The following is a 12,585-nucleotide window of genomic DNA, read 5'->3' on the forward strand; positions in this document are numbered from 1 at the left end:
TCCAGACAGGAGGAGAGAGGGAGATGTCCTTGAGTAGTTGTTTCATAGATCAAATTTTTGGAATGAGAAGGAATCAACCAAATGAAAAAGATTTGGGATACCTTTAGTGCAGAACAAATAGTATGGGTAAACCTGAGCATTCATGAAAGAACCAGCAGCGTCCTTATGGCTCATGAGGTTTGTGAGGTAGAGAGGCAAGATGAGAGGTTGGGGAGATGGGCTGTGGACAGATATCAAGAGCTTATACACTGTGCTGTGTCGTTGGGAAGGTAGGAAAAGTTACTGAGGAATTTTGAGCAGTTAGTAGGTAAGAGAAGGCTCAAGAACTCTCTTGGTATAGGATCTTAGCTGTCTCCTTTACAATCTTTATGGTATTCCTTCTGGCTTCTAGTTTTCTTTCCAATTTTTTCCTCTCCTTGTTTTTGTCCCTTCCCCCCTCCCTTCTCCTTTCTTTTCCTATCTCCTATCTTTCTGGTATCAATCAATTAAACAAATATATTTTTAGAAACTAGCAATAGACTGCAAAGAAAAATGAGATTTTGGCATGGCAATGAATCTCTGAGAACATTTTCTAAGTGACCATTGTGATAGTTTATGACTAAACAGTTGTTCATGGATTTATAAAACTTTATTTCAATTTTTAAATGCTGATTTGAATGGTATTGACATCCCCACCATCTGAATTTGAAGGGCTGTGCATTCGAAATCTATTTTGTACTTAAAAAATAAAACTTTCTAAGTCAAAAGCATTATAAGGTTGTTTTAGACAATTTAAACAGTAGAGAAATATAGAAGTGAGGGAGTTACATGAAACTCACACGTAATTTTACTTTTCAGGACTATTTATAATATTTGGTGTTCATTCCTACAGAATTTTTTTATTCAAACACAAAATTTCATAATATTAATTGTGTACACTTTCTTGTTATTCAGTTAAAATTGAAATCTTTCCAGATCTGTATGTGTAGACCTATTCAGTTGATTTTAAGAGCTTCACAGTATTTCCTTGTAAATGTGTACTAAAATGGGATTAATACCTTCACTTGATTGACGTGTGTCAACATTGTATTATATGCTTATATGTGTATCTATTTGTAAATATATATGTTATGTAAATATATCTGCTACATATACATACTATTTGCTCTTGTGATAGTACTCTACAACTAGATTTGTACATTCTAATGAGTATTGTCGGTTCATAATCCCTTCAGCATATATCAGTATGTTTTTCATTGAAATCTTCATCATGCTGAGAATTTTCTTTCTCTTATCTGCCTCTTCTCTGTTGATTGGTAAAACAAAATACAATGAAGGTCTTGATCATTGATGATGATGAGATTGGACATCAATAAATACGCTTATTTGCCATTTGTATGTGTTGATGCTCTTCCTGTTGTGAGTTACCTGTGCATGACTCTCTACTTTTTAAAGTTAAGTCTCTCCCTTGTGGAGTTAATATATTGACCTTTCTATCAAATATAATATTCTGTTTGATAACAGTTTTGTTCCCTTTGTATTGAACTGTATCAAATTAAGACATTTTGTATTAATAAAGAATTTTTAACATATGGAAAATAAAGAAATAATGAAAATAGAAAAAAAAATTTCCTAGTACTAAGAAAAAAGATGTCAGTACTTTTTTAAACTGACTTTTCTATTTGTTTTTAAAGTATTTTCATTCATTTTTTACAGATGAGAACATATCGAACGTATATTTTTTTATTCTAGCATGTCCACATTTCTAATCCAAGATATGGCACAGTCAAAATCTTTGGAAAGAGTTGATTATAGGCCCTTTTAGATGTCACATCCACTGCAATTTACCTCTGTTAAATCCCATTGTCCCTTGCTTCATCCTGCTGTATTTTTTACCAGTTATTGGCTGTGAAATTCTCCATCCAGTGCCCTTGTGGGAGGGCCTCCTAGTATCATTCCTGTAGTGTTTCCTTCTGGCTACAATACTCACTCGACATCCATAACCCTCAAGATTTCCATCCCTGCCTGGTCTGACTTTCCACAAGTCTATTCTTGGCTATAATGAGAGGATGGTTCTCCCGCCTACTTATGCTGCTTTCTTGCTGAGTAGCAGAACTGTGCCCATTCAAGAGCTCGGGCACAATGTCGGGTAGTAAAGGGAGGAGGGATGGCATAAGAAAGAATGATTGATGGTGATGTGGGCTTGGAGGAAAGCTTGGTGGTGGAAGTGCAAGTGGGAAACCCAGGGTATTCAATTCAGATGTGAAATAAGCCTCCATAATTTGGTTTGGTTGTTTAAAGATAAAGTAGTTTAGAAAACTAGATAAGAAAGAAATAAGTTAATATATTAGATTGAAATCTAAAATATTGGAGCTTAAACTTCTTTGGATCTACAGAAAGTACTGTTTCATGTGCTTCAAAGTTAATAGATAGAAATACAGAGATAAACAATTTATTAATAAGCCTTAAAGAAAAGGATTCTTTCTATTTTTTCCTAGATATGTCTTAAAATGAGTTTACTATAAATTTTTTCTTGTAATCATATCTTTGTTATTCAAATGTACATTATTCACATATTTCCAAGGCACTGATATTTGTTTCGTTATATGAAGAATAGTGCCATTCACAGTTGGAATTAAAATGAATAATTTAATTCTCTATTGTGAACATTTAGGTTATTTCTAATAGTTCTTTTAATAAACATTGTTGTAATAGGTAGCTCTATACGCTAATTTTTACTTTACCTATTGTTATTACACTAAGCAAATATTCTTAAGGTGGAATTCTTGGTCATAAGTTAAGGAAAATTTTAAACTTTTCTCATCAGTTTTGAATGTACCTTCTAGAGAGATGTATCAGTTTTCACTATGATTATCAGTGTATAAGAGTGTCTATTTCCTCACAGCCTTATCTATGATAATCAATTTTTTAAAAACTTTGAAATTTGTTTGTGCAAAATAGCACCCCAAGGCAAACTTACTTACACTTCTTGGATTGCTAATGAGCGTTTTACTTTTCATATGATTATTAACTGTTAGAATTTTTTCTTTTTTCAAGAAAATAATGTATACATGTTTTGCTCATTTTAAAATTGGTATACCACACTTTTTTCTTTATCTATTTGGAGGAAGTAATTTCGTTAAAAATGATAATCATCTTTGTGATATTTTACAACCATTTTCCTCAGTGTGTTTTTACTTTTATGTTTATAGTGTTTATATTTCCTTATAAAGATATCGATGCACATATCTATATATATACACTATTTTTATAATTTTATGTGTAATATGTTTTGATTTTAATATTTTGGATACTGTCAATTATTTCCTCCCTGATTTGTTAATAGGGGATAGGCTTAGAATGAATTTTCCATCTTTTTTTTGTTTAAATATTCCTATACTTTCCTTTGGTTTGTTTCTCTTTTTAAAGTTTCACTGTCTACTTGAAACTTCTCTGAGTTTATGTTGAGAAGCAAAGATCTGCATTTTCCAAGTTGTACGTGTTGTGTCAACACCATTGGTTGAATAGTTCACCCTGTCTACACTGATGTGATACGACCCCAGTGGTTTCCTGAGAGGTCAATCTAAGTTTACTACAGCCCTTCCATTCCATTCTTTATGTTGAAGCTTTTGAAACTGTTTGAAAACACAAATATGATCAAGCTACTACATAAAATCCCCAATAAGTGTCTATTGCTCTTAGGACATAAGGCAAAGCTCTTATCGTGGGCCCCTGATTCCATCCTGTCTGGCCTGTTATTCCAGCCTGATCTCCATCATTCATCCTCTTGCCCCATTGGTCTTCCCTTCTCAGAGTCTTTTCACTTGGCTTTTCCAAAGTCTGGACTACCCTATTTATTCTTCCATAGTAACTCTCTGTTTAGTAGAATCTGAAAATCACCACTGTGATGAGCCACATTGTTCTCCTAGCACTCTGTTCTTTTCCTTCAAATCAATTATCAGGGTTGTATCTGTATTTAAAAGTATTTAATGTCTAAATACATCATTAGCCTGTAACTTCCTAAAGTGAAGATCAGTGGTTTACCTCAATACTTGACATAGTTCCAGGTATATGGTAGATATTCATTAGGAATATTAGTTATTCTCCTTAAGTATATTGGCTGATTGCATAATTAATGCATACGTTTATCAAAACACATTATGGCTGGTAGTGAAAATTTCTTCTTCTTGAAACCAGAATTGATAAAAGCTTATATCTGTTTCTTTAAATATTAATTTTGATAAGTTCTTTAGTTATTATTTTGTTTTCGGTTTTAGGTATCATCAGACAAAGCCAATGTATGAAGCAAATTACTCTCTGTTGTCTGAATTTGTTTTCCTGGGACTTTCTACCTCTAGACCAGTGCAGCATTTCCTCCTTGCCTTCTCTACAGTGTTATATATAACAATTGTTCTAGGAAATCTTATTGTTGTGTTTGCAGTGACCTTTGACCATCATTTACATTCCCCGATGTATTTCCTTTTAGCCAACCTCTCATTTATTGATTTGTGTTTTTCTACCTTAACTGTTCCTAAGATGATCTATGACCTGTACTCTGGGCACAAAACCATATCCTTCCAGGGGTGTATCATTCAGATATTTGTCCTTCATGTCTTGGGTGGATCTGAGATGGTGCTGCTCATTGCCATGGCCCTGGACCAATATGTGGCCATATGTAAACTCCTCCGCTACCTGACTGTCATGAGCCCACGGATGTGCATTTTACTTCTGTCTAGTGCCTGGGCTATAGGCCTCATTCACTCAGTTACTCAGTTAGCTTTTGCTGTCCATTTACCTTTTTGTGGTCCTAATGAGATAGATAGCTTTTACTCTGACCTTCCATGGTTTATCAAACTTGCCTGCACAGATACTTACAGAATGGAATTCATGGTTACTGCCAACAGTGGGTTCATTTCCATGGGTACCTTCTTTTTACTGATTGTCTCCTATATCTTCCTTCTGGTAACCTTACAGAAATGCTCTTCAGGTTGTTTTTCTAAGGACCTTTCTACTCTATCAGCTCACATCACTGTGGTGATTTTGTTCTTTGGACCATGCATCTTTATTTATGTGTGGCCATTTCCAGCAGTGTCAGTGGATAAGTTCCTTGCCATTTTGGACTTTATGATTACACCCATTCTGAATCCCGCCATTTACACATTGAGGAGCAAAGACATGAAGATGGCGATGAGGAGACTGAATAGTCAACTATTGAGTCTGAGGAAGATCTCCTAAATAACTCATGAGAGCACAATTAGTGCCTTCTGTAAGTACTATTGTATACTCAGATGTTGAATGTTATGCTATCTTGAGACGATTTATTCTCTTTAGTTCAGCATCTCAAAAAAGCTTGGATCATTCATTCCATGTTAATGGTCAATAATGTCATTATGTATTTAATTATTTATCTAAGGCTATGTAAAATATTTTTAAGATTTCAAAATACTGATAATACACTTGTTGTATGGCTTATTTTTACTAGACCATAGAATCTTGAAAAGTTTTATGTTTCCAGCCACAGTGATGTATTTGCAGAGGTTCTGGTATATACTGATATTTTCATCTGTCACTGGGTTGAACATATTCTCATATAAAGACAATGATTGGTGCTTATAACAGTTATTTTTGGCAAGCAAAGCAGGCTTGTTTCTAAGTTGATTCAAGTGTGCTGTTGCTTCTTTTCCTTCTATTACTTTATTACCTGTGCTAATATGTGTACTCAGTTACATGAATACAACTTTTGAAAGATATTTATTCTATTTCATAAATTAAATCATAGATTAAATATTGTCTAATATTTATATGTGCAGAAAACAATAAAGTAGACAAGCAAATAGTAAACAGCTATTAATATTTTGACTGACATTTTAGCATGTGGTCACTAAGAGGGCAAAATTATGTCTCCTTCAAGTCTGATTTTAACTGTTTTCTTTAATTACGTACTGACAGTAAAATGATATTAATTAGATAGTATCATACAGCCAATGAGAGTAGTACTAGATGGATATTGAAAAATTGTTAAATTAAAGAATTCAGATGTAATCCTTTCCAACAATGGATCCAACACAGCACTGAACACCTCTCTGTTCAAGAATGAAGCTTGAGCTTTTAGACTTACAGCGAGCTCACAACCACACAACACAATACAATGCCTTCTGGAAAGCTTCATTTGTTGAATTTTCATTTATATATTGAGATGGAGTTTGTTTCTCTATATTTGATATTATATCCCTCATTTTGTAATCTGGAATTATGCAGAATAAAATGTCTTCCATAGTGTCTCCCCCTTTCATGTTTTAAAATAGAAATGATCCTATTATATCTTCTAATTTTAAAGTAAAATATTCCTACTGAGGCTAAACATATTGAAACTTCAATATTTTTAGGGAAAAGTCCCCATTTTGAAAATGTCACTGTATTTATTTATTATGAGGCAATAATATATGTATTGTTAATAACGTGTGTGTATACACACATATTCCCTGACATAGTCCCGCTGGTACTATCTTTAAAAAGCACATTGATGACTACTACTCTATTTCTCATTTATGTCACTCTATCCGCCTTACTTTCCTTGCTATTCCTAGAACATGGCAGTCACGCTTGCACCTGATGGCCTTTGCAGTAGTTGTCGTTCTATCTGGGAGATAGTACTCCTAGTTTTCCTTATGTGTAATTCCTCCAGTTCCTTAAAGTCTTTGTTTAAATATTACCTTCTCAATGATAGCTTCCTTATGCTGGCCATTCAATTTAATACTGCAAACTTCTTGAACCTACATACTCACCGTGATCTTACTTTTCCGTACTATCAATTTTTTTCCACTGTACTGATTAGCTCTAACACAAGAATATACTTATTTATTATATCAATTTATAATGAGTAATTTGTGTTTCCCCCAGGTAGATCCTCAAAGATATGAGTCTTTATTTTTCTCTCTCATTTATCTCTTATAATGTAACAGTAAAAGAAGATGTGTAACATGTAGTCAATATCTGTGAAATTAAAAAGAAGAAGAATTATGCTATATATTGTAGGCAATCAGAGTTCATAAAACATATGTGGTATTCTTTTACGGGTCATATCAATGTATTTTAGTTTGGATGTTGGGTTCTCCATATGGAGTAGACTTCAGGAATATCCTTAAGCTCATTTGATACAATAGAGTGACAAATGAGACAGCATTGAATATGTATAGACATGCCAATTATTAATAAACTATTCATGAGTTAGGGTGAAAAAGAAATGGTTTATCTTCATCAGTTTTGAAAGTGTTGATTATAGTCAACAGGAGATATGTAAATGGTAAATCATCACTTGAAAAGCATGTAACATATGATGTCTTATTTAGTCAAGTAGATTCCATGTTAGCACAAAATTGAGTTATACCTCAAAAACAAAGTTGATGAGAAAGAATTAAAATATAATAGATACAAGTTCTGGTCAAAAGTGTGTTACTGTTTTTAGAAGAAAAAAGTCCCTCTCATTGATACAACAAGCAAAGTTGGACAAAGTTTTAAAAAATATTTATCCAAGGAGATGAAAGCTCTGTACATTGAAAACTATAAGTCGTTGAAATAAATTGAAAAAGACACAAATAAATGGAAAGATATCCATGATCATAAATTGCGTGAATTAATATTGTTAAATTGTCCATACTACTCAAATCCATTTATAGGTTAATGCAATCTGTATTATGTTTCCAATGGCATTTATTATTAAAAAATAAAAACTTAAGCATCATGGGAGTGTGAGCTCCCCTGGTGAACTCTCCCCTAAATGATATAAGGAAAAGGACATTCATATCCCAACAGAGGACATCCACACAACACAAAAGATATCTGAGAGACCCATGCAGCCATATGTCAGAAAGTGGAGATGCTGGAGCCCTTCTCAGAGGAAGTGGAGTGGGGTAAAAGAAAGGTTAGTTCCCTCCCCAAAAGACTGCTATTCGGGGATTGCTTGTGGCCTCTCAGTGGGAAGGAAGGGGAAAGGGGGCACTCTTTCATGGGAAAATCATAGATCCTCAAGGTCCCTTGCAGTCTCGAAGAAAGCCCTCTACTGAGGTGACTAGCTATTGTGGGGTGACTTCATTAAGCCAACACCCCAGGATAGCAGATAGTGAGAGAAGAGCGAGAAGCCCTTGAATGCACACAGGAGAAGAAAGGGTCCCTCCCCCCACCCACCTAGAGCCTGGCTTCAGCACCTGAGATCCTAGTAGAATGCAGAGGGCAGAATATGCAGCACCTGAACTTCACCCAGTGGTGATAGGTGGTAATGGCGATCGATGATACTATAATGTGAAAGAACAAAGCCATGCCTTCCAGCAGTATCAAAAATTATATTAAATCTCCATACCAGAAAGAAAATGACAAGTATCCAGAAATCAATCCTGAATACACAGAAATATATAATTTAAATGGCAGAAGTTCAAAATAGCTACCATCAAAAAACTCAACATGTTAAAAGAGAATGTAGAGAAACAATTCAATGAGTTCAGGAGCTACTTCATAAAAGAGATTGAAACTATAAAGAATCAATCAGAAATATTGGAGAGGAAAGACACAATGAATGAGATAAAACAAAATATGGATTCCTGGAACGCTTGAGCGGACATCGTAGAGCACTGAATCAGCATAATCAAGGATAGACATAGTGAAATGCTCCAGATAGAGGAGGAGAGAGAACTAAGCCTAAAAAGAAATGAAGAACATCTTTGAGAAATATCTGACTCAATTAGGAAATGCAACATAAGAATTATAGGTATTCAAGAGGCAGAAGAGAAGGAGAATGGAGCAGAAAGCTTGTTCAAAGAAATAATAGTGGAGAACTTCCCAAACCCGGGGAAGGAGATGGAAATCAGAGTGAAATAGGCTATCAGATGTCCTAAATATTTCAATGTAAAAAGACCTACTGCAAGGCATATAGTAGTGAAACTGGCAAAAGTCAATGAAAAGATAAAATACTACAGGCAGCAAGGCAGAAAAACGTAACTTATAAAGGACCCCATCAGGCTTTCAAGAGATTTCTTAATAGAAACCTAACAGGTTTGGAGAGACTGGAATGATATATTCAAATCTTTGGAGGACAAAACTTTCAGCCAAGAATACTCTATCCAATGAAAATATCCTTCAGATTTGATGCAGAAATAAAAACTTTTCCAGATAAACAAAAGCTAAGGGAGCTTGTAGCCACAGACCTGGAATACAAGAAATCCTCAAGAAGGTCCTCATACCTGAAAAAAAAAAGAAATAAAAGGGTTACAAACCCCAGAATAAGGAGATAAATAGGTAGAAAAAATCAGAAAATTGAAGCTATACATAAGAACAGGTTAGCAAATACTCAAGTATAACATTAAAAATAAAGGGAAGGAAAACACCAAAAAAAGGTAATCTTGTCATTTTAACCACTAACTCACAACACAAGATGGAATAAAATGTGACAAAAACAACATAGGAGGGGAAGAGAGAGGGGTCTCAATTGGTTTAGTCTAAGGAAATAAGAGGCCATCAGAAAATGGACTATCTTATCTATGAAATTTTGCATACAAACCTCATGGCAACCACTAAACAAAAAAGAACAGAGACACAAATAATAAATAAGGAGAAAACTACGAATCCAAGCATAAAAGACTACACAACCCAATTGGGAGACCAAAAGAAACAGGATGAGAAACAAAGGAAATTCAGGAGAACTAAAAAATGAGTGATAAAATGGCAGCGTTAAGCCCTCATATATCAATAATAATTCTAAACGTAAATCAATTGAATTCTCCAATAAAAAGACACAGAGTGGAGAGATGGATTAAAGAATAAGACCCAAGAATAAGCTACCTTCAGGAAACACATCTCAGCTCCAAGAACAAGCACAAACTCAAAGCGAATGGATGGAAGATGATACTCCAAGCTAATAGCAAAAAGAAAAGTAGGTGTTGCAATACTTGTAGCATACAAAGTAGACTTCAAGATAAGACAGGTAAAGAGAGACAAAGAGGGGCAGTTATAATGACGAAAGGGACACTACATCAGGAACACACATAACACTTATAAATATCTATGCACCCAACACAGGAACACTAACGTATAGAAAGAAACTATTAACAAATCTAAAAGGAGATATTAACAATAACACAATGGTAGTAGGGGACCTCAACATTCCACTCACATGAATGGATAAATCATCCAGACAAAGTCAACAAGGAAGCAGTGGAATTAAATGAAGGGTTGGACCAGTTGGACTTAATAGATATGTATAGAAATTAAAGTCTAGGACCAGACAGCTTCCCTGGAGAACTCTATCAAACTTTCAAACAGGATTTAATATCTATCCTTCTCAAACTATTCCAAAGGATTAGGGAAGACAAAACACTTCCTGACACATTCTAGAAGCCAAAAATCACTGATACCAAAGCCTGACAAGGACAAGACAAAAAAGGAAAACTACAAGCCAATATTGCTGATGAATATGGATGCAAAAATCCTCAACAAAATATTGGCAACCCGAAAACAGCAGTGCATCAAAAATATCATACATCATTATCAAGTGGGATTTACACAAGGGATGGTTCAATATCTGCAAATCAATCAATGTGATACACCACATTAACAAAATGAGGAATAAAAACCACATGATCATCTCAATAGATGCAGAGAAAGCATTTGACAAAATCCAATGACAATTTATGATAAAAATTCTTAACATAATGGGCATAGAAGGAAATTACCTCAACATAATAAGGGCCACATATGACAAATCCACAGCCAACGTCATACTCAATGGGGGAAAACTGAATGTCATCACTTTGAGAACAGGAACCACACAAGGGTGCCCACTATCAACACTCCTATTCAACATAGTACTGGAGGTTTTGGCCAGAGCAATTAGGCAAGAGAAAGGAATAAAAGGAATCCAATTAGGAAATGAAGAACTGTAACTCTCACTGTTTACAAATGCCATGATCTTATATATAGAAAATGCTAAAAAATCCATCATAAAACTATTAGAAGTAATCAACAACTACAGTAAAGTTTCAGGATACAAAATCAACTTACAAAAATAAGTTGAATTTCTATTCTCTAATAATGAACTAACTGAAAAAGAACTCAAGAATACAAACCCATTTACAATTGCAACAAAAAGAATAAAATATCTAGAAATAAATTTAACGGAGGAGATGAAGGACTTGTGCAATGAAAACTATAAGACATTACTGAAATAAATAGACGATGACATTAAGAAATGGAAAGAGATTCCATGTACATGGATTGTAAGAATAAACATAGTTAAAATGTCCATACTAACTAAAGCAATCCACAGATTCAACGCAATCCCAATCATAATCTCAATGATATTCTTCCTGGAAATATAACAAAGAATCCTAAAATTCGTAGAGGGCAACCAAAGACCCCAAATAGCTAAAACAATCCTGAGAAAAAAGAACAAAGTTGGAGGCATCACAATCCCTGACTTCAAAATGTACTACAAAGCCATAGTAATCAGAACAGCATGGTACTGTACAAAAACAGGTTCACAGATCAATGGAACAGGACTGAAAGCCCAATAATAAAACCACAAAACTATGGACAGCTAATCTTTGACAAAGGTGCCAAGAAAATGCAGTGGAGAAAAGATAATCTTTGCAATAAATGGTCTTGGGAAATGTGGACAACCACTTGAAAAAGAATGAAAGTAGACCATTATCTCATACTATACACAAAAATAAACTCAAAATGAATCAAAGACTTGAACATAAGACATGAAACCATAAAAATCCTGGAAGAAAATATTGATAGTAGACTGACATTGAACTTAAGTGGACGTTTTTGAATACCATGTCTTCTCAGACAAGGGAAACAAAGGAAAAAATTAAAAAGTGGAACTTCATCAGACTAAAGAACTTCTGAAAGGCAAAGGAAACTAAGATCGAAACAAAAAGACAACCCACCAAATGGGAGAAAATATTTGCAATTCATATATTCAACAAGGAGTTAATCTCCATAATATATGAAGAACACACACAACTGAACACCAAAAGCAAACAGCCTGATCAAAAAATGGGCAGAGGATACGAATAGACATTTTTCCAAAGAAGATATACAGATGGCAAATAAGCACATGAAAAGATGATCAACATCACTATAACCTATAACTTTAAGTATCAAATTAAAAGAAAATTCTCACCTTTGTGTGTTGGAACATACAAAGAATGTGATGACAAGCCAATCTCTGGATAGGGAAACAATTAGTTTCATCTCCACCAAGAATCAAGTTTGAGAGACTTTTTTTCTTTTTGTCTGCTTCTGCTAGGAAGGCTTTCTTCTAATTTTCTCTTTTTTTCAGCATCTGAGCCCTCAGCATGGCCTTCAGTCGGTCTTCAACCCTGTTCAGGCTCAAAGCCCAGGCCACCGTTCTCTCCCAAGTTCACAGTTCTATTTGTAGGCTCTCTAGGCAATGGTATTCTGTAGATGTTCTCAGAGTGAGCAATGAATGCTTCATTGCTGGTTTGCTTTCCTGGAATGGAGCTCAAGCTTCATACTTGGCCTCTGGTGTAATTTTTAACTTCCTTTTAATATCTGTCATTAATTAAAATGTAATTTTAAATGATTCTA

General features: G+C 34.5%; 1 protein-coding gene across 1 annotated transcript; it reads left to right on the forward strand.

Moving 5' to 3' along the window:
* Window positions 1-4,275: 4,275 nt before the first annotated feature.
* On the forward strand, window positions 4,276-5,214 carry LOC124236388 (olfactory receptor 4F6-like). The gene has a single exon (XM_046655361.1). The coding sequence runs from the start codon at window positions 4,276-4,278 to the stop codon at window positions 5,212-5,214; it is 939 nt and encodes a 312-aa protein (XP_046511317.1).
* Window positions 5,215-12,585: the final 7,371 nt, after the last annotated feature.

This window comes from Equus quagga, chromosome 2, assembly GCF_021613505.1.
Source record: "Equus quagga isolate Etosha38 chromosome 2, UCLA_HA_Equagga_1.0, whole genome shotgun sequence".
Classification (NCBI taxonomy): Eukaryota; Metazoa; Chordata; class Mammalia; order Perissodactyla; family Equidae; genus Equus; species Equus quagga.